The sequence below is a fragment of the Gouania willdenowi genome, chromosome 7 (assembly GCF_900634775.1).
Source record: "Gouania willdenowi chromosome 7, fGouWil2.1, whole genome shotgun sequence".
Lineage (NCBI taxonomy): Eukaryota > Metazoa > Chordata > Actinopteri > Blenniiformes > Gobiesocidae > Gouania > Gouania willdenowi.
Window position 1 is genome coordinate 11,720,314 of NC_041050.1, and position 24,112 is coordinate 11,744,425.

General features: G+C 38.0%; 1 protein-coding gene across 2 annotated transcripts in view; it reads left to right on the forward strand.

Moving 5' to 3' along the window:
- Positions 1-24,112, forward strand: part of pcbp4 (poly(rC) binding protein 4) — a 60,009-nt gene that overhangs the window by 22,746 nt on the left and 13,151 nt on the right. Inside the window, exons 4-11 of one of the 2 annotated variants that reach the window (XM_028452271.1) lie at positions 684-716; positions 2,980-3,096; positions 7,723-7,854; positions 11,650-11,778; positions 14,018-14,092; positions 19,214-19,285; positions 23,842-23,883; positions 23,976-24,051. In XM_028452271.1, the coding sequence (XP_028308072.1) occupies positions 684-716; positions 2,980-3,096; positions 7,723-7,854; positions 11,650-11,778; positions 14,018-14,092; positions 19,214-19,285; positions 23,842-23,883; positions 23,976-24,051 (676 nt within the window). Of the gene's footprint in view, positions 1-683; positions 717-2,979; positions 3,097-7,722; positions 7,855-11,649; positions 11,779-14,017; positions 14,093-19,213; positions 19,286-23,826; positions 23,884-23,975; positions 24,052-24,112 lie in introns of both variants that reach the window. The other variant, XM_028452270.1, reaches the window with a different exon arrangement.

The window sequence follows — 24,112 nt, forward strand, 5'->3', positions numbered from 1 at the left end:
GATGTGAAAAGTTTGGGACACTGTTGTACAGTATATGTGTGTCATGGACATACAGTCAAAATTGACATTACTAAATGATACAACAAAACAAAACAAAAAATGCACTCACTAAATTTATTTGCAAAAAAATCAAAAATCAAGCCCAGAGTTAGTGCATAGGCTATAGCAAAGGCTACATGCTTTTTTTTCTTCTTTTTTTTTAATGTGTGCTATTTTTGCCTGAATGTGAAGAAATTGCTTAAGGACACTGCATCAGGGTGTGAATGAAGGAAGGAAGAACATTTCACTCAAACTTACAGAATAAAATTGAGAATGCAGACTGAAGTGTTGTCCAGGTCAGACCCTGCAGGATGAAGGGAGTACACAAGATGTATGAATAAATAAAACAGAAGGAAAAGAACAAATACAATGACCTACAGAGGTTGTGCTGCAGTAAATTGAAGGTGTCCATCAATCGGCCCTCAGGTAGTTTTGCAGTACGTCTTTATTCTGTGTAGATTTTTTTGTCATATTCGACATATTCAGATTGCGTTAAAAATATTTTTGGCCTGTTTATTATTTTCTGATCAAATTCCTTTCAGACATAGTTTAAAGTGGAGAGTTGCACTCGTATTGAGGACACTAAGGAAAGTTATGTAACATTGATACTGTTTAAGGTGGTTCATCATCTTGTTTTTTTCCAGAAAGGAGAGACTGTGAAACGAATACGAGAGGAGGTAAATACCATGTTCCTTAGCATTCTTGTATGTATTTCTACATGTTTGTGGTCTTTTGATTTTGTGAGTCCTTTGGGTGATGAGATGCTTCCATGAGACACGGGGACTGAATCTATTTTTGTCGGCATCCATCCAGGAAAACATGTGATTTAATCTCAGGAGACTGTCTGAAGCCAGTCAGGTGTTCATGTATATTTGTAATGAAACGCAGTTATCACATCTTGTCTGGATGCTTTAAACCTGGAAAGAATACAGAAGAGGTACTTTATCTGAATTACCTTTTTGGTAATAAAACCACCTATTCCACTTAAGTCCCCTCTCCCTTCACATCTCCTTGAGCATTTTTTCCCCCTCTTCAAATCCCTATTCTCATTCTTCTCCTGCCTCAAACAACTTCTTTTCTTCTTTTTTTTAATCTCCAGGGTGCAGCCAAACCAATGCGGCTTGGTTAACTCTTTGTATTAAAGCATAATTAGGCTGCCACTGTGGTGACACATTTGCCGCTTTTCCTCGCTGCTGAGGTTTTATGTTGGACTTTATGAGGCAGAAGGATAAACAGAGGCAAAGTGAGGTCATGAGACAATGCAGCCCTGCAGAGCCTCTGGATAAACCACTCACCCATGATATCCATCTATCCAGTCAGGCAGCTTCCTCCTTTGTTACTTCCTATTTGTATGACACCGTCCCTGCCTGCAGCCACCATAAAAATATGACTTGTACACCAAACTGGAAAAAAAAAGTCCCAAGACGTCAGACTAATGTCCCAAATACTGGACAAATATGATAAAATTAAATACAGAGATGAGCTGCAATTATTTAGCATTCAACCATATTAGGAAAAACAAACAAGTAAAGCAGCAACTGCTAATTGTTAGTATGCTAACTGCTAATGCTAACTAGCTTGCAGAGGTCTGTAACAAACAGAATACGTTTAAGTTGCAGTGCACTTTAATCTGGCATGACTCAACAATTATCCTCCCACTGGTGTTCATTTAAAACCTTAAATCATAGATGTTGTGTTAAAATCCCCAAAAAATGGGAACGGTTAGAGCGTCTACCCACAGACACTGTGAGAAAAGGCACTTAAAAAATCAGAATGATGCTTCTAACTAAGGGTTATGTTAAAGGTTTGGTCAATATTCATTATTTAGATGCTTTTTTTGTTATAATTAAAGCTATTAAAACTTTTCTGTAGCTCAAAAACAACAACAAAATCATCAGAAAATAGGAATAAATAAATGTACAAAATGTTGTGAGAGAAGAAGAATGTGTTTGCCTGATCTTTGCCACCACTGTGCACGCCAATCTGGAGAAAAGTCCAAGACGTCATACTAATGTCCCAAGCCTTGGACATATACAATAAAATAAAATACAGAAACAAGCTACAGTTATTTAGCATTTAACCCCAATAGGAAAAACAAACAAGTAAAGCAGCAACTGCTAATTGTTAGTATGCTAACTGCTAATGCTAACTATAGCTTGCAGACATCTGTAACAAAACAAAATAAGTTTAAGTTGCAGTGTATTTTAAATGGCATGACTCAACAATTATCCTCCCACTGGTGTTCATTTAAAACCTTCAATAAATTTTTTTGTATTAAAATCAATAAAATGGAACAATTTAAGCATCTATCCACAAGGTACTTACAAAATCAGAATAATGCTTTTAACTAAGGATTATTGGTCAAGATTCTTTATTTAGAAACTTTTTTTGTTATAATTAAAGCTATTAAATAATCTCTGTATGTCAAAACAGCAAAAGCAACAACAAAATGATCAGAAAATAGCAGAAAATCCCAAAATATTGTGATAAAAGCTCTGCACGATGGTGGACCGACCGTGCTTTCAGCTCATCTGCACCCGCCTCTGGAACATTCTACCAGATCACATAAAAACTCTAGTCAGTTGGTTTTATAAAAGAAAAACAGCTCAAAATCTTCCTTTTCCATTGAGCGTCCAACGTCTAGCAGAAAACCTGGCCCCTCAGCCCCACGATTCTCAATGTGAACAAATTCAAAACCAAGATAAAAGCTCTGATTTTCTCTACTGCTTATGACCGAGAGGGACGTGTTAATCATTTTATTGTTGATTTATTATTTTTAATGTTTCTCCATTCAATGTTTTAACTTTTCTTAGTACCTTTTAATCTTGTAAAGCATGTTGAATAGAATTGAGCATGACGTGCGCTGTACAAGTGAATTGACATTGCCATGCCTTGTCTATGGTTCTCACCTTTGTTACGTTTATTGTTTTGTTTCTACAGAGCAGTGCACGAGTCAACATATCAGAGGGTTCATGTCCGGAGAGGATCATCACTATCACCGGCTCTACAGACAGTGTCTTCAGAGCTTTCACCATGATCACGTACAAACTTGAAGAGGTAAAATGCAACTTTTTGCTGGAATGTGTTAAATAAATTATATCTGTTGGGGCTTTTAACTGCAGTCAAGTTAAAATTAGTTCCTATTATTTTTGGAAACTCAGAACAAGTTAAGTTTGTTGCTTTTCTTTTGAAATATGACCTTCTGAAATCCAGCACTGTGTTACAAATAACATGGTTTTCCGTTGGTGAAATTATGGAAAGACACAATGTATTTTGGAAATGATTTGAATCATTTATTATATGTGTTTTATCGTTGGGTATGAGATGTTTGTTTTACTAAAAAAGGTGACTCACTCTATCGTGGATTTGTTTGTTCTTTGCCGAGATTTACCATCACAGCAGAGAATGGCAGGAAACATGAGCTCTCCAATCAGATTGTCAGCAGCCTTCAGTAAACATGAGGCTCACTGGGTAGACAGCGACGTATTCATTAAGGATCTTTGATATTCACCTCTGTTCAACCCTGAAACTCTTGAGTTTCCATGACAACTCATTGGCTGGCCCTACTGTGCATTACCTCTACCATTGCTGAGTAATTGTTAGTCAGTCACCTTTAATTATAAACAAAGGGAGATAATCAGATTTTTGGCCACTGCGTCTCATACTGACTTTCTGCCAATTTAGAGGTTATTTTAACATTTTGATAAGGCTGTGCAATTAATCAAAATTCAATTACGATTTTGATTATTACACTCAAAATAATTGAGAAATACGATAATCTAAAATAGATATATATATATATCACAACCACATGCACTACAGAGTTCTAATGTAACAATTACAAATCAAACATAATGTAAATCAAGCAGCAGTAATTACCTTTCCAGCAGAAAAGTCACCAATTCCATCTTTACTCCTCCAGACCATACACTGATTGGTTCTCTTTGCTCGGTCGCGGTGCATTCTGGTAATCTGCCAAAGGCTGCAGGAGTAGAAGGGGGTGACTCAATGAGCCTGTTTTTTTTTTCACACAAACTACTAGTTTGATGTAAAGCTGTCCTTACATAGTGACAGCTTTAGCAAATATGACAAAAAGTCATTTTTACAAGAGTTGCAGACTGCACCTTTAATGAACAACACATGCAAGCTCCTCCAACCAGCCCCTCTCAAAGCTAAAGCTAGCCTAGCCTGCAAGTCAACATGAGGAAAGTTGTTGCTCGCGGTCTTGAAACATGGCAGGAGAAACGCATCAAAAATGCTTGGTAAACAAGCGAGGCAAGTCTAATTCTAACTAATACACTTCTAATGCAGTGCATTGTTTTGTACAAAAAATAATAACTCTAACAAATTATCATTTGTATGTGATCTGAGCTGTCATGACAGTACATTTCCCCAATGCAGGATCAATAAAGATAATCGTGACTTCAATTATCACTAAAATAATCTTGATTATTATTTTTCCTATAAATCGAGCAGCCTTACATATTGACTTAAATTCTGTAAGGTACACACAATGATTATCAGATTGAGAACTTGTCGACCAATAACGACGTTCCTAATATTTATCTTTTCAGAAGACAATTTGAATCAATAAGTTCATCAATTAACATAGTACTGACCTTTTAACCTTTTGACCTTGCTCACTCAGCACTGCTATGTGCGAATCTATTAAAAAAAAAAAAAAAGAAAGAACTCGTTGCTGACATGGAGTTTTTCCTCAGCAGATTTAACACCTGCAACACTCGTCACAGCAAAGATTCTCCCAGAGGAGAGAAAGAAACCCTTAAATCTCCTCATTCATCACGCGAAACGCCTCCATACGACTTACAGCGTTTGAAATAAATATGAAACTGCCACTGCACAGAAAAGATGTGTTAGAGATGGTTTTCAGTCTTTAAAACATTGCAGTTCAAGGATAAACTCAAGCTTTTATTGTTATAAATGTTATATTTAGTAGGTTAATGTATCTTTCATTATTTTGTCTGTGAGCAAAGTATAGAAAAAGTAGTTTCACCACACGCTTGAACTCATTCACTTAGTTTTATGTTTGTTTGTTTGTTTGTGTGTGTGTGTGTGTGTGTTTAGTGAAAATATTGTTGCAATTTAAAAAAAAAGGCTACACAAACTATAAAACGTGAATAATTTTTGATTAAATTTATACATTTTGAATTTAAAATTTCAATTTTGAATTTATTTTGGCAGTCTTCAGATTCATTTGTCCAATTAATCAGCCAAAAGGGTGTAGGTCAGTGCCTATATATTTTTCCCCCATTTTTTTTACATTATTTTTAAATTACAACACAATCTTAAACAACGATTCTATTTCACTTTCTCAAATATAAATATAGCTGAAATTGAATGCAGTATAAACTAATCCTAGCTACTCTATATTTGTAACACAGTATAACAAACATGTTAAAAAAACCTAATTCCAGATACATACACGTGCATGTACAAGACATTTACATACGGTGATAATAATTTTATGTAAAGCATTTTGCTAAAACATTTCTCTTTTTAGGAAGTCAAACTTTTGACAAATATTTTTTTTAAAACAGCTCCATATAGAAGTTAGAATTATTAGTTGCTATTACTAATAGATTGTTAGTATTGGATTGGCGGAGTGCAACGCTAGTCTGTATGCAGATGCTGAGCAGGATTTCTTTTTTTCAGATAATTTTCACAAACTGCTCCTATGTTAATGATAACAAAGCATTTTGATTACCAAACACACATTTTCCACCGCTTCAATTAGTTTTTAGTAGCTGCAGTAAAGAACATAATCGAGCCCCTACACCCACCAGCAGTCACTCAGTATGCTTTCATGATTGAAGCTTAGCATCTATTTGTGTAAACTGTGCATGTGCAACCTGCTGTCTTTATATCTGCGGTTTCACCGTGAAAGCCTTTATTTGCAGTGGAACAGGAAAAGCAGTGGTTTGTTCAGCTGTTAATGCTGTGGCTTGTATTTTTAGATCAAATCAGGAGAAAACGACGCCCAGAGTCTTGTGATTGTGCAGATGAGCTGTGTGCTGCTCTTCTAATGAGACGTCATAGAGGCTGATCTGCCTCACTAAATATAGACGAGGAGCAAAGTCGAACAAGAGGCACGTCAGAATAAGCTTTTCAGATTGCAAGTTTACAGTGATTGGAAGCGTCACAGCGCCTCTCGTCATGAGTTAGATCCCTCGGGACTGAAAATTGTTCCATTTTAAGTTCCCTCACAGATCGGTGAAAAAACAAGCTGCATGCTCTCCATTCTGCCACATTTAAGCTGTTATATGAACCATTGATTGAAAGAGACTCCTAGCAGCATATTTACATTTCAAAGAGAGACACTGTTTATTAATTAAAAGCTCAGTCTCCGCCCACAGCAGAGCAGGCAGGCTCTTTGAGAGATGCCCTGTAAAAACACTCTGAAAAAAAAAAGACAGATGCATCACGCAGTACTGCATCTGTGACTCAGGATCAGTTTGTCGTCTATGCTGATATGTTTAACTGCAAAAAAAAAAATCCTCCCTCCTATCAGACAACACAGGGTTAATGGAGTTGTGCACACTGGGAAGGTCTTAGGAAGATCATCAATTTAGCACAATGCAGATAATCACCTACATGCATATGCATTTATTCATCAAAGATATCAGCATGACTTTGAACAGAGAAGAAACGGAATAAGGGAAATGTTGCCAAATGATCTCAGAAGACATTTCTGCAGAACTATCCACTTTTAAGCTGCTTATTATTTGCATGCGCTCGACTCTATCAATGCTATAGAATGCAATTCAATCCTTGCAATGTGGGTGCACATGGTTTTTTTTTCTTTTCACATTTGAATCCTATTTATATTTGATTCTCAGCAGAGTTTTGTGCATTTTAGGAACATATGCTCATGATCTCTATGAAAATAAATGTTTTGCTATGTTGTCATGCTTCCTTTCCATTTGAATTCCTTTGTCAGCATCAAACCTGTCCTCGGTAGCTGCTGCTCTGTCTGAGTTACCTCTAATGTACATTGACCGAGCAGAAAGTGGGCTCGATCAATGAAACCGCTCTTAGATTTCACTGGCGAGTAATACGAAAACACAAAGATCATGATATCTTTAAAAGGGATTGTTTTCAGCGTGCTGTTTACGGTTAGGATACAATGGAAGCTGAGAGGGTAGCTGAGGACATCCGGTGACTCTCTGACTTTGCACAAGTTTGTCACTTGTTATCAATAAAAATCCAAGTTGCTGCTGATTCTTTCACTGATGTTTGCTGTTTTAAAACGAGCAGCGCTAACCTGCAGTGAGCTTATCATACTGCTATAGCTTCAGTTCTGGCTCAACAAAACAGCTTTGTTTGTTATCTGTCCTCCGTTCGGCTCCAGCCACGTGATTGTCAAAGACAGCGGCTCATTGGAGCTCTTTTCGAACACGAGGTCAGGGTCACCAACCAAGCATGTTCGGTCAAATGCCTGGCCTGCAAACCACCAGCGAGTTTTGACATTTGTCCTTGAAGTTGCAGACAAATGATTTGAAGAACTTTCACAAGCTGCAGCTGCGACTAAAAGCACATGTATACTAGGATACTATGCACCTATGTGATTGTATTTTCCTGTAAAGGTTTTGTAGACATCACTCTCTCTTTTTTTTCATCTTGGTCTGACTGTCACTGCTCTTATTCTCTCATATGTCCCTCCAGGACCTGTCAGCGCTGGTGACCAATGGCACTATCAGCTCCAAGCCGCCGGTCACCCTGCGGCTGGTCATTCCTGCCAGCCAGTGTGGCTCACTCATTGGGAAAGGAGGAGCCAAGATAAAGGAGATCAGAGAGGTAAGCAGCCAGAGCACAAATCCTTTCTAACGACTCCATCTTAGCGCTGCTGCTGCTGCTGCTGCTGCTGCTGCTGCTGCTGCTGCTGCTGTTGCTGTTGTCGCTGCTGCTGCTGCTGTTGCTGCTGTTGCTGCTGGTGCTGCTTGGTCCAAGAGTAAGATGACAAAAGAGCTAATCTTCTCCTGGAAAAATGAAGAGAAGCAGAAAGGGAGTGATGCTCATTTGCCATAGCTTGGCTTTTTGTGCTACACAAATGTGCAAATTTGTTTTGGGTAACAGGCTCCCTGACACTAACAGTTGATATTGTTAAAACAGAAAGGCTTCAGCATTATTTATATACAATAAGAGCGGCAACATACAAGTGTGATAAATATGATTGTATTTAAAGGGGTAGCTCCTGAGCATTAATAATTTACATTATCTATATTCTATATAACGTTGCTATTGATGATGTTACATTTTCAGAAAGACTTATTAGGTCTAAACATTGAGATACAGTAGCTGTCAAAATAAAAGCATACCCATGAGACTGGAAAAGGGAAGGGAAGCTCCTTGGCCTTATTCTGTTATGATGGCTTCTTCAAATAAAGGGATAGTCACTCTGCAGACTATTTAACTAGAAGCTTATTGGAAAAAGGAAAACATTCTGTGTTTGTACAGATTTAAATTATATTTGTTAAGGCTATGCTGTATTTGTATACACGTTGAATTGGAGACATGAATCTGTCTCCCTGTTCATTCTGATCACCACTAAGAGCAACTTAGTGATGCGCAAACATTCACCACATTTTGCACAAAGTACCAGTCCCATGCCAGATTGCCTCAGCTGCAGAAACAGGCCAATAGTAAAACGATGGCGCTACAGCAAGCCTTGAAAGTTCCAACAAATCAACCAAATGCGGTTAGAATTTGCCAATTTCAGCAAAATGTAGCCCCAATACTGAAGAAAATTCTGTATATATAAACCTATTGCAAATTATTAAGTCTATAGGGTTTTTTTTTACTTGTAAAATTTAATAAACCTATCACCTCCCAAGATTTTTGCTCAATTGACACAAAACTTGCTACAGCACGTTTTCAGACTATCTATGCACGATTCACACAGGTTTTTGATTAATGAAAAATTGAGTGCATCAAAAATGTTATCTAATTAACATTGTCATACTTGCAAAGTCATGCTAAAACACATTTTTAGTGTTCATAAAAAAAAAAAAAATGAACAAAAAGTCATGGAAGACAATGTTTGGAAAATATCTGAATTTTATCTCAAAAACTGATTTTTTTTTTCTTTTTTTTTTACAGCATATCAAAAGTTTTCATGCGAACAATTGAAGTCAATTCAAAAATTATGTTTTAAACTTTTTTTTATAACATTTGGAGCCAATAAATCATTGTTAAAAAAGAAATTATCAGCCTCTCAATGCTGTCTAGGGGCAATTTGTGTATTTTCCGATTTAATAAAGCATTTTGACAGAACCTTTTAAATCTGCCCTTAAACAGTAACAGCTGCCGTCTTGTTTTGCCTAAAATTGCCTGGCCCTAACCACTGCTGCGCAGCTGCGATAAAATTGAAACTTATTTTGGCAACTTTTGTCTAAGATTTTCTTTGTTTATTCATGACCAAAAACCTGTACAATAAGAGCAGATCGAGACAAGGATAGATTATAGAGCTAAGAATTGCAACTATTCTCCATCTTCACTATAACAGTGGTGAGTACTGCAGCCACTCATTCAAGCCTCTCCAACAATCCCTCGTCTCTCAACTAGTGTCTCTGAGGTACTTAAACATTCCCTCCTTTACCACCATCAGGCAAAACAAGGCACAGACATAGTGATCTCAAAGTCTTTGCTCTCAATAGAGATTAATAGAACAAAGCTTTAAACTTACATAAAATGTTGTTTCAAGTTTGTTTTTTTTAAAGCTGTGACTGCTTTTATATAACCCACCAGAATAGCTAACCTGGCCTGTAAGATGGATTCTCCTGGTGTTCACAAACACCAGAATCCATCTTGTACTGTTCCCACCTTTGCCTTTTGAAACCAAACCGAAACGGTTAGAACCAATCATGAGGCAGTGTTGTGGTTTAGGGTGAGATATCCGGGTGTGACGAAGGCAGAAGCGTCAAAGCAAAACTGGCACATGCGCAGTTGCGGGTAGAGGAACTAGCTGGGCTACAGCTATTAGCATAGCTTTAAATCAAAGTAGAAAGTATCGACGCAGGAGGATGGTTAACGTGCCTTTAACTCGCGTACTCATGTTGCAAAAACGCCATAAGTTACTCAACTATCCCAAAAGAAAGTTTTCACCAGCGCAGCCTTGTTGTTGTTGTAGCAGCGTCTCAACTTCATTTGTTACCGTGTGATAGGCTAAAACAAATCACGGTGGACAGGCGCTTCGCCCAATCAGCTTCAAGCATTCTGTTCATGTCTCTCCCTGGTTCGGAAAGGATTTGCCAGACACAGACCCAGATCGATGTGAAGAACTCTAGTTAGAGGGAGGGCTACGCATCAATCTGGCTCTTGCCAGGTTACAGAATATCTACCTAAATAAGAAAATATATTCTGGCAAACAATGAAAATATTGAATCAGCCTTTCCCCTTATCACAGGGTCACCATAGTCTGCTACCTGCAACCAAGACTTAACCTTTTTTTTTTTGTCCTTCAAAGCACACCAGGGATTTGAACACAGGTTTCCTTGGTGCAAGAAATACTGCACCTCTGCAATCACTGCAGTTTTGTAGGTCAAATCTTGTTCAAAGTCAAATTTGTCCACTTGTAAAACACTGTGTTGTGTTGTTGCTGAAAGACAGTTAAAAAACATAAGAACAAGTGTCTCTTCCTTTACCTATATGAGTTACCAAGGTGATTCACATCATCTCCTGGCCAACTGATTTGTTGGATAAATATAAACCGTGTTATAAGAGATTCGATAAAAGGGCGCTACAGTATATTTGGTGCTACTTCCCCAGTCCGCATATGGCCTATAACAGTCGGCTACTGCTGTGTTTCACACAACTCAAAAGTTGACATTTCCAAGTTGACAATTCCGTTCTTCATCTTCAAAGCATTCCACTTCGAAATATCCCCAAAACACATTTGTGGCTTCCAATGGACTTTTTGAAGTAGGATGTCCGAGTTGCCTTGAATGCAGAATTACTGCTCCTGAGGATATCCACACATTCTCATGCCCCAACCACCCCACACACCCTACTCAAAAATTGTGCCCATGTAGTGCCCCTTTAAAACCCCTGTACGTGATGGAGTGCTGACTGATTAGTTAACGTTCTAGTTTATGTAAGTTTGGAGCATTACCAGTAACAAGTGAGTTTCTGTTTTCATTTCAAGGTACCCAATAAATCTTGATGCTATCTATCTATATATAAATGTATTTAGATAGATAAATGTATATATATATATATATACACATAACATAACAAGTGCAATGCAACAAGGTCTTTGAAAAAATCCTGATATTAGCAAATATTGACTGAACTCTATGAAAGTCTGAAATCTAACAGCTCAGCAAAGAGACAATTTGGCTTTACGAGAAGGAAGACTCCTCCCTATAGAAACACATTTTTTCTTAATTGTGCATGACTTTTCAGTAACCCTGATGAAGCTTTACCACCCATTGAGTTCCTGAGATTTTGATTGGATTCTGTACAGTGAAGTATTAAAAAAAATGGTAAGGTCAGCAAACCCAGCAGAGTAACAAAGACGACACTGAATAATCACAACTTCCCCCATCAGCAGAATCAAGCTAATCTATTTCTTTGTACCTCTATCTTTCACAGAGCACTGGAGCTCAGATACAGGTAGCAGGGGATTTGCTTCCTAACTCTACAGAGCGAGGGGTGACGATATCTGGGAATCAGGACTCCGTAATCCAGTGCGTCAAGCTCATCTGCACAGTAATCCTGGAGGTAAGAAATGTATGCCTCCTCTCTTTACACTGGGCTCCCTCACTTCACTTACTGTAGTTTTGCAGAGGAAGTCACTTGTGTCGACTCGCTGTTTAATTTCCTTAGCATGCAGTAGCTATGTATCCCACTGCAGCAGTAGGTAATGCATTTTTAGCAGGCTGTGGTAATTGACTTTGTTATGTAATGATACCTGTGAATGTGTTATCTGAGAGAAACCCAATTTAGAGACAATTCTTACTCTTGACACAGTGAATGATTATCCTATTTCCTACTGTACGGGTTCTGTTGAACTGTATTATAATGGGTCAAAGGCTCGCCCTTCAGGTCGGAATATCATATTTTAACAGAAAGCAATAAGCCGATGGGAGAAAACAAACAGGCATGCCGTAAAATCTGCCCACCTTTAGACAACAACTCCTTTGAGAATATCGAGGGGAAGATGAGAGCAAAACAACCCCGAGCACAGTTTCTCCCTGTGTGTTCATGGAAATGCACAAGTCCTTTTTGTTTTTGCTCTCCATCTTGACTTGACTGACTAATTGTGGGTTTGATCCAGTTTTCCATGGTCCTCTTCAAAGGCTTGCAAGTTTCATTAGGATTCCGTACCAGCATCATCTTGCTGTCGGCTCCAAGATGTAAATTATGCAAAGTATACAAAGAATTTGCCGTGACTGCTCTACATTTCTAAGGCAATATCCAATATATGTATATATGTATGTGCATGTGCGTGCTCGTGCGTGCATGAGTTATTCTATAACTGTATTATAAAAGGAGATTAAAGGTAAATATGATCACATTAAGTGTGTGTATGTTTGTGCACTCATAATATATACATCATCATCTTTGATGTTTAATTTTTCTGGGGGCTACTTTTCTCTTATCCTTGAGTGTCCATCCATCTTTCCTCTGCTGCTTATTTGTAGTCGGGTCATTGGGGCAGCATCCTTAGCAGAGAGGCCAAGACCTCCCACCCCACTCCTGGAAATGAGTCAGACTTACTGCCAGCAACGCGGACCAAGCTCTGACACCGGTCAAAGGGAAAGAACGGCCCGTATCAATGGGCCAATACCCTATAAATCTGGAGAACCTCCCACAGGAATTCCAGAGGGACTCATTCAAATGCCTTCTCCAAGTCCATAAAGCACACGTGGACCGGTTGGGCAAAGTCCCATGCATCAAATGGACCCTGTTGAGGGTGTAGAGCTGGTCCACAGTTCTACGACAATACAGAAATTGCATTTCTCCTCCTAGATTCAAGGTTTGACTATCCAATGGACCTTCCTCTCCAGTACTTCTGAATAGACCTTACCAGGAAGGCTGAGGAGTGTGATCCCTCTATAGTTGGAACACACCCTCTGTTGCTTCACTCTCCTTAGACACCGGATGGTGCAGATCTTCTTCAAAACCGTTGAAAAGTTGTTTCCATGGCCTCAGCAATCTCCTCCCATATCTGGGTTTTTGGCCCAGCAACCGTCGGGACTTGGCTCGTCAGTACCTGCCTGTTGTCTCCAGAGATCCACAGGACAAGAAGGCTCATTAGGACTCCTTCTTCAGCTCGACGGCATCCATCACTGCCGGTGTCCACAAGCAGGTATGGGTTTTGCCACCACGACAGGCACCGACTACCTTACGGCCACAGCACCGATGGTCGTGTCAATAATAGAGGCCCACCCTGACCCGCCCGAGACATAGTTGAAGCTCTCCCGGAGATGGGAGTTGAAGCTTCTTCTGACGGGAAACTCTGGCAGACATTCCCAATAGACCCTCACAATACGTTTTGGTCTGCCAGGTCTAACCGGTATTTCCTTCCCCACCATTGGAGCCAACTCACCACCAGGTGGTGACCGGTTGGACAGCTCCGTCCCTCTCTTCACCCGGGTCTCCAAGACATTCAGCCACAAGTCCGACGACACAACTAGGAAGTTGATCATCAAACTGCTATCCAGGGTGTCCTGGTGCCAAATGCAACTACTCTACTGAGGCAGTTGCCCCGGACAACATAGCTCCTGGAGTCATTAGAGTACTCAAACCCCTCCACCATGACAAGGTGGTGGTCAGAGGATTTCCTTGAGTGTAAATGATAAATATCATATTTCACTGAAACTCTGAAGTATTATTAACACATTTAATTTCAACGAATGCCTTATATTGCTGTACAAAGAAGCTAAACACTGTTTGCAAAGACTTTAAATATGCATCTGTAAGACTTTTTCTCAAACTACTCTCTTCCTGTTCCCAGTCTCCACCAAAGGGTGCAACCATCCCCTATAGGCCGAGCCCCTCCCCTGCTGCTCTCCTCATTGCAGGAAACCAGGTGAGTAAATATAATTTTTACATATTTCATGTATGAGGTATGTTTCAGATGAGAGTGAATTTAAGGGTATAAATTATTACTGTAAAAGATTCAATGGCAAGACTGAATAGAGAAGAAAATTACCTTACACAATTTTGGTGAGGTTCATTTGGTCATCAGCTCATATTGTGTCAACTTCTCGTAATGGCGATTTTTCACTTGACCTGTTTATTGGTATTACCCCCTTGTGAACAGTTAATGTTCAATAAAGCTGTTTTATCTTGTAAATGTAACTGTTTACAGCCATGTCCTTTGGCTGCTCCAGTTGCCCCTGTTTTAAAGAGTGAAGAAGTTCTTTGTCTCATGACTTTTTAAAAATCAGGAACATGTCATACCTTAACATTTGCTGTTAGAGAATCAATAGAAAGGAATCAAAGAGAGGGGGAAAAAGTCTCATTATAACTATAGTCACATTTTTAAAATGACACTATGCCATATATTTTGGTGATGATGCGGGTCCACTTTTGCCGTCATCACTTCCAGTAAGTGCTTTGGACCTTGTCCATTGTGAGATGACTTAGTCTTGCAGCATGTAAGTAGATGCACTAAGAGGTGGAGAACCACAAGGGACTGCACTAATGGAGGAGGTGTGGTTTCAGTCTGTCTGGTACAGGAGAACCCTGGATTTGGCTCATGCCAGTACAGTAAAACATGAAGAAAAGAAGATAAGAGGGGAGGAAAAATCATTTCTAGAGTGAAATTGTTCCGGAGCAGACGAAACTAACGACCTCTCTGGCCCCAAAACAGGTTTAAATGAGAACCGGCTAGGGCCTCAGAGTGCAAAGTAATAAAGCAAACAACATCAAGCACTGATGATGAGGAAAGTGAAAGAATCACTGACATCAATCATCACCCATCCACCATCTGTTATTGTTGTACTTGAACAGGGCCATCACTTCCATCATATGATCACAATCATGCAATCATGCACTCCAGTTAACCAGACTGTAGGAGGAAACCTACATTTTTTTATATCTGTGAGGCAGAAGTTATAATCACCTCACTAATGCTCTTTCCCTCAGAATGATGAGTTTAATTTTTGATTTATGATGATTGAATTCATGTTAATCTTTCTTATTTTGGTCCAAAAGCAAGAAACCCAGTGGAGCAAAGGTTAGCATCAGGAACTTCCAGTGAAGAGAAAAGGTGTCAATACTGGTTGTTTAGTTTACAACAGTGGTTCTCAACTTGTGGGACGGGACCCAAAAGTAGATCATGGACCTGTACTGGGTGGGTCGCGGACACCTGGTCAAAAATAAACAAATACTTAATGTCTCTCATGTTCGACTTGTCTTTTATTTTGAAATAAACTTTTGTTTTGACAATGCATGTTGCACAAGAAAATATATAGATTTATGTTTTTAAAAAGATAATATATGTGTGTTTTCAACAGCTATTTTTGAAAAACTAAATTTGGTTGGTTGAATAAAAAAAAAGTAGGTCACGATGTAATAACCGTGGCAAAATGTGGGTCCCAGGGTGAGACTAGTAGAGAACCTCTGATTTACATGTTTTGTAAAGGTTTCATTTGGTTTTGTCATCACATGTGTGCCCAGGCTTCAGGATAGGGTTTGATTACATTATTGATCAGCTATGATTAGAGGTAGTTATTATTGGCAATAATATTAACTTATCACGATACTTGGGTCACGATGCGATATTATTGCTATATCGTGATATTCTACCCAGTTAATATCAAAATTAAACGTAGATATAAAAAATCAAGTTGCTGTATATGTTCATCAGAAGATATTGGTCATTCAGAGGAAAAATTGAGTCAAAACTATTTGTTTCAAAACATCCTATTTATTATTTATTATTAGTGTTTTTGCACATTTTCACTGAAAAAAAAAGAAAATGCAGTGTTGCACACTGCCATTATAAAATAAAGTGCAACAAGTTTCTTTTCAGTGAAACTACTGTGTAGAAGTCTCAAAGTAGCCATGACAACATAATGACGGCATTGTAACAACTGTAACTGAGAACATTAAGGATAAATCATGAGTTACTGACAATGCACAAAAATAAGAAAAAAATATTTATCCTATTGTGTCAGTTTAAACACTGATCTGAACAGATTATATGAAAAATAAAATGGCACACATAAATATTGCAGGCATTACACACTGTCATCATAAAATCAAGTGCATCAAGTAACCATTGCAACACATTGAAAGCATTGTAACCACTGAACTATTGCACAGATACACAAAAATATTGATAAATACCCCCCAACCCCCCCCCCCCCCCCCCCCCCCCAAAAAAAAATTAAATTAAAAAACAAAACTTTTTTTTTTTTTTCAAATAAAAAAATCTATTTCAGATTGGCACCCCTAGCTATGATGAACTTTATTTTTGTGATGTAGCAATAGCGAGTGTCCTCCTAGTCCTGTCATAGAGCGTTTCCAGCAAAGACCCTTGCAAACCCTGTACTGTAGTGGTTTCAAACTCCTTTTAGTTCTGGGACCAAATACGGAGTGGTTTGATCACAAGTGGGCCGCAGTATGTAAAGCACTGACAATACTCAAGCAATAAGTGACAGACATTAGTCCCTACAGGATCTACACTTTAATTTTCTTGATTTTGTCACCATTTTGAAGAAACTGTAAGAATGTTGTGGATCTTTATTGAATGTGTGTATTTGGAGGGGTGGAGATACTGTATCTACAAATGAATTAGTTGGTAATTTACACAACAATTATTGTTTTCTCTGTGATTTTTACTTTAAACAGTGTTTTAGTAGCTGTTGAAAGAAAAAGGCTCATGTCGAGGTTCCCCAGTGAAGGAGGAATATTGTTTTTTTTTTGTTTTTTTTGCTTTGTATTTTATGGATACATGAGTTCTGAGTTGATTAGTGCAAATTTTGCACCGTTCTGAGAAACAAGTCACAACGTGATGCTATCCAGTGAGACGAGAGGCCTGCCGTCTCCTCCTCCACAGCTACAGCATCCACAAAGCCTGCGTGGCTGTCAGCAGTTCTGACACTGATTGTGCTTTTCTCACACTCTGGACGATTTGTGGAACGGCTCCATGTTTTTGATATTCCTCATATTAAGTTATCAAATCAAGCCTCAGGCGCAATCCAGATCACTCAGAGACGGTTTTTAATGAAGGTAGCGCAGTGATAGGGAGTGTTTCTGCAATTTGTTGGGGGCGGAAAGGATGTGCAGTGAGTCAGAGAGCCTAAGCCTGTTAGGCGTGTAAGGTGTCAGAGCTACAGCTTGGAGAGCCAAAACCCAGGCCAAATTTGTTCTGCTGGAACAGACCACCATAGAAGAAGTCAGAGGTTTTGACTCATTATTCCTCAGGTTGACAAACAACATGGAGCCACAACATTAGGACTTTTTGACTATTATTGTTGTGACCATATTTGGGAACACTTTACTTGAAGTTTTTTACATAAGGCTAGCATTATGTTGTCATTATATATCATTAGCATAAATAAGATGTCATGAAGATGTCATTAAGTGTCAATAATGACACCTTTGGAGCTATGTTGGCATTTTTGGGTTAGGTGATAGGATCTAGTGGGGTTAGGGTAACAAAGGGTTAGGATTAAGGCAGCGGTGTGCAACCTTTACTCTCAAAGGAGCCTCTTTGTCTAATCTCACCTGGATCAAAGTCCTTCCGGAGCCGAAAAAATGCCTTCTTAAAGGTATCCTCCACTGTTATTACAAATAGGGCCTAAATCTTTTGAAATGACCTCATTAGAAGATCTATGCCTAACAAAATGCATTATTTTGCACCATATTTGTTTTATTAACTTTTAAAACTGGGACTACATTACCCTGTGCGCCGCCATGTTGAAATTGCATCATTGGTGACGTGATTAGCCCCTTTTAGTCCATTGAGTTTTATAGGAGTGAAGCATTCTTGATCATTTAGCAGCTTTTTCAGTCAAAATGACATCTTCTGCTGCTTTGAGTTGCTCTAAAAATCAGTAAAAGTTTTTTTTTTTTTTTTTTTTAAAGTTGATATAAACCTCTTTTGTTTACTGAGAGATGATAAATTAAAACCGTGACCCGAAAAAATCTGTGGCGTCTACAAAACAGCAGAGTGGGAACTGTCGCCCCCTGTGGACACAGATTTTTTTCGGGTCACGGTTTTGTAAAAACAGTGGAGGATCCCTTTAATAAAAACAATATGTGTTTGTAAAATTTATGTAAACATTTTTTTTGAGTTCATGTAATTGAAATGCTACAAAAAAATAACTTGAGTTGGATAACACATGATCACGACATGTCAACACATGCTAATTGCTCATTTCTTGCAACATATCGCGCATGCATATTAAGCGGCATATTGGCAATTCATTAATCTTTCTACACACAAATAAAATCTCTATTTTAATCCACAATAGTATTTTTTATTAGTTTAGTTATCGTACCAGGGATTTAAAACTTAAGGTTAGCCACAGGTGCAAGTATAGCTGATGGTCTGCAGAGGTTGCAGGAGGTGAAGTAGGAAGGTGGTGTGAATTATTTTTAGGTTAACAAATTGTTTTATCATAATTTTATTTCATTTTTATATCATTACCCTCTGTAAGAAATAACAATTTATTATTTTATTTAATTTTCTAAACTATAGGGAGCCATTGCAAAAGAGTCACATGAGGCTCCAGAACTGCAGGTTGCAGACCCCTGGGTTAGGGTATCAAACAACACTTAATGACAGCCTTTGTGACATCTCATTCATGCTAATGACAGGTGTCTAGTCATAATAATGACAGCGTAATGTCAGCCTTTATGTATAAAACTACGTGTCACTGATTAGAGCATATTTAACTGGAAACACGGCCCCTAACCCTGTCAAAGTTTCATGCTTTTCCTTTCTCTGATCACTGGAAAGACATTTTTGGCCTCCAACACGTCACCGTCGAGTGCTAAGTGTTCACATCCCACCCACAAACAGCTGCTACAATTAAGTGATAGTGCTATACAGTAGTTGCTACTTCACGTCGACTACCATTTCTGACTCCACTTGCAGGCATCATGGACAAAGCTAATCATTAAAGCACAAGATGATGCTTAGTATTGTCTCTTTTTTGTTCTATTTCCTTCATGTCTTTATCTTCTTTCTCAGGTGTTTGAGGCATCAGAGTTTGCAACCCATCCTTTGTACTCGGTCGCCCAGAGTAGCCTGGACCTCCAACAGGTAAATCTCTAAATCATTTCCGTTCTAGAAATATTGGAACATTTTCAGTCCGAGTCAGCGAGTTTCAAACACTGCACCCAGGGCTTGGAAATGAGATTTTGAGGTGCAGCAGAAGTCTGTGTGTGTGTAGAGAGAGAGAGAGAGAGAGAGAGAGAGAGAGAGAGAGAGAGAGAGAGAGAGATCGGCACGTCCCAAAGTTAACCAGTGCATCATAAAGTATAAGGCTTTAAAAACAACAGCTGAGCCTAAGCTGTGGCTATTGTTCTCGTCTGTCATTAGAGCTAAAACCCCTCCTGTAACATGATGCCCTCACACACCACCCTTTCTCTCCCTCCCACCCTCCGCCACCACCCACTCTTTTTTAGCGCCGCCGAGCCTCTGCACCAGAAACATTTCAGCTTTACACATATTCGTCCCCTGACAGCAGTAGCAGAAGCTTTCATAGCATAAGTAATAAAAAAAGCAGCCTCTGACATAATCAGAACGAGGATGACACAAAAAGAAATCTGTTGGTAAGGAATTAAACATGACGAGCCTGTGACTGAGAAAGCTCATGCTCTAAATTGTAATTTTCCTACAATTCATCTGTCATGTTTACGTGCACTTGCAAATAATCTGAGTCTAAATACATCAGTGCATCATGAAAAAGAGCCCCCCAACCCTCTTTATGACCAGATAGGATGGACTGGTAATAGTAGCCAGACTGCTGGCGTCAGTCAGAATTGAGTTAAGCTAAGTGCTGTCTGGCCAGACCATAACTGACAATGGAGGGCTACAAAACACCTCCTGACTGGATGGATGGATGGATGGATGGATGGATGGATGGATGGTCGGATGTTAGAGCCCAATATGTAACAACAACCCAAAATGTAATAAGACCTGAATTGTTATACAAGAAAATAAATGTAATAAAGCCCAAAATGTAATAACTGGTCAATAATGTAACTAAAGTACTGAGCCCGAAATATTAAGGGTGTAAGAAAAAAAAAATTTGGCGATATATCACAATATTTCACTGCGCCGTTATCGTATCGATTCCAAACCGATTTTTTTTAAACATTTTTTTTAAAGAAAAAAAGCATATAATTGAAACATAATAACATCTGCACAGCGTAAACGCCATGGCCTCATCAGACCTTATTAAACTACCTTCCTCCTCAATGCATTTTAGCTTTGTTTTTATAAAACATACTGGACACTTTGATAGATGTGGTTACTTTAAAAAAAAAAGAAAAATTTAAGAACTTAACAGAATTACAATCTGTTGTAGAAGCAAAAGTTAAACTTTTTTGAAAAATTTAATTTGACAGTTTGATAAACATACCACTTGTTTTTGATATTTGTACTTGAATTACAGTTCGTTACCATTTACTTGTTCTCGCAAGTTAAAAAAAAATGAAATTAATTGTATTTCATACCATTTTGTACGAGGTGAAATTTGTAATTATTTATATTGCGATATATCAAGATGTATATCATGTTGTTTAGTATCGGGATATACAATATCGTATCGTGACATGCAAATCATGAATCTTACTGTATCGTCAGATTCATGGCATTGTACACACTGAGTATATATATGTATATATATATATATATATATATATATATACTGTATATACACATATATATATACACACAGACACACAAATATTTATACATACGCATTTGTGTATGATACTACTCTCTACATTGAAGCAATAAGCACTTTAATCCATAAATTATTGACTCACTCTATAATGTAATAAAATTGTTACACTATTAGGGGCAAAATATTTTGCCTGCCCCATAATGTAATAATGACAGCCAAAGGTCTTATTACATTATTGACCAATGGTTACATTTTGTATTTCATTACAATTTTAATTACATTTCAGACTCAGCACATTTGTTACATTATTGACCAGTTACTGTGTTTCGGGTTTTATTACATTTTGTTTTATAACAATCCGGGTCTTGTTACATTTCGGGTCGTTGTTACATATCGGGCTCTAACTACAGATAAATTAAAAAAATATCAAGAACATGAACTTCTATTTTTATTACAATGTTGCATTATTAATGATTAATATTTTTAAGGCAATCATTACTTGAATGGTTATATTGTAAAGTGTCATGGTGAGATGCATTATATATGTTGCACATTGCCCAACTCCAGGCTTGTTTAAAGCTTATACTGCATTGCACGTATAGCCTTATTGCACTGATTTGCAAAGAGGCAAATTGTTTTGCATGGCATTGCCCAGAGCACATTTTGTTTGTACATGCAAATGTTTTTGAATGTCATTTCAATAAATTTAATTAAATGGCATGCAAGTTACATTAAAGTGACAACTTATTTTCACAGAATTGGTACATTTCACTTCAACAGCACATTTACAGAAAAACTGCTTTAAATCACTGCATGATCTCAGAGTGAAGTTCAAAACCAAGCAAATAGCAGGAAAATTCAAAATCTCAAAACGCTGTAGGGTACGTGTGTCAAACGCAAAGCCTCGGGGCCAAATCTGGCCCTTTAGACCAGTGTTTCCCAACCAGGGGTACTCGAGCACATTACAGGGGGTACGTGGAAAAATTAAGAATTTATTTCCACGATAATAAAAACTATTCTCAATCATGTCATTTTTATCGTTTAAATGCCTGTTTAAAGGGCACATATTCAAAGAAGCTACGTTTGTGACACAGGCAGGTTAATTATTCATTTTGTATTTGTTTATTGATATTACTTATTATTTTTATTCTTATTTTTTTCTCATTTCAACTTTATTATTTTTCTTTAATAACAATATAATCAGAATATATTAGTATTAATAATACAAACGTTTACTTTAATATTATTTCTTATATTTGTCCTTTTTATTGCCTTGAAGGCAACATGATTTTATGTTTAATTTTAGTTAAAAAGGAAGATAATGCCAGAATATTAATTGTTCAATTTAAGAAGATGAAATAAAATGATTTGACCAAAAAAGCCTCAAGGGGTACACAAGACCACTGCTTTAGACCATCAAATTCAGCCTGCAGAAAAAAGTTAAAAAGACCTATAAGTTATTGTCCAAATGACCAAATAATTTAGTTGTAGATATCGCAGCTCAGAAATATAAATACACAAATCGAATGAAACTCCACAATATTTGGAGGATCGCAATTTCCCCATGCTTTTTTCACACGACCGCAGTCATTTCAAATGTCAAAATGTTCAAAGAACTCAATTTTCCTGAAATGATTTCACATAAATTCCCCCAATTAAATCAAAATTGGTCACAAAATCAGTTACATTTAAAACAGAAAATCCTGCAGGGACGAATATCTGTCACTTATTGCCTTACATACTTTATGTATCATTTATACGTCGTGTAAAGTACAAACTTGGGGACATTAATGTTGAAGTTGCTCGATTTCCTGCCTCAAATCTGTGGCCCATTTAAGATCAAACTACTTAGTACGTGGCCCCTGAACTAAAATGAGTTTGACTCCCCTGCAAGTGTAGGGTTAGTATAGGGATAGCAAACCATTCTTCCTTATGATTATCAAATATGTAGCTTAGTAACTAAAAGAAGCCCTTTCAGATTCACTAAAACCAGACAATATTATTAAGATTATTAATATTATTATTAGCCATATTTACATTCATATTTTCATTAATTTGATCAACTCTATCTGTAGGAGTGTCTCTGAAAGCTAATAATCGTAGAAATAGCTACAATCCTAGCGACTGGGTCCAGGATGAGATGATAGGAACATGTGGGCCTGTATATTTTAGGAGAAGTGAATACATGGATAATGTAGGGATGATAAGGACTGGCAGGGTTTTCTGGCACAACGTAGCGCTCCAGACTGAACAGCTGCTAGCGAGATAACAAAATTGACTAGCTAGCTAGCGATGTAGCAATAGCTGCAACGGGTGTTGTGGATTAACTAGTCAGAGGTTAGTGCGGTGCAGGGAGGAGAAAAGTCCATTTATATTTGTGCCTGCAAAGATGTTCTGGCTTGTGCGATATTGTCAGCTAGCTGGCAGAGGATGCTAGCAGCGAGGCTCACTTTGTCATTTTAAAAGCCATTAAATTACAGCAGGAGATATTTGTACTTCCCGCAGCAATTGCATGGATCGTAATACTATTTTCCATATAGCTTTGTCTATCGTAAAGTGTAAAATGCTGAATAGTGTGGCTGAACATCATTTTAATAAATGACAGAACAATAATAAAAAGTAAGATTCCCTTGAAATGTACTCATAAAGATTCAGCCGTAGCACCGCTGAGTGATTCTTTGCCGTTCAGTTATTCTGCTACAGCTTTGACAGACATCACCGTCGTGACGATGACTCCTGGGGTACAGGGGAGCACAGAGAAAGGGCGTTCAACAAATCCTGATTTATTAAGGGTTTAACTTGAGCCATTATGACCTGCTCATCTCATTTGCATTTTTTTTTTCCTCACAAAAACAGACGAGTATGTTTTTTTTCAAAAAGCACTTTCATTAATAAGTCTGGGATTTATCGCCTGTTTGACGCTTTTACTGCTGTAATTTTCCTAATGCAGGACGCTCTGTTTCAGGCCTACACTCTGCAAAACCAATACGGCATTCCACACTCAGAGGTAGGCTGTGGCCCTTCGTAAATGTATTATAATTCAATTTTACGTTGTTTCAATTGTACACTGACTGTCTTTTTTTTTTTTTTTTTTTTAAGCTGGCCAAGCTACATCAGCTGTCGATGCAACAAGGCCTGAGTCCCATGGCTCAGCCTGCTTCCACCATCATACCAGGTATGTAGAACGGCAGAGGTGACAAGTAACAAAGTAAAAATACTTGGTATCTGTACTTAAG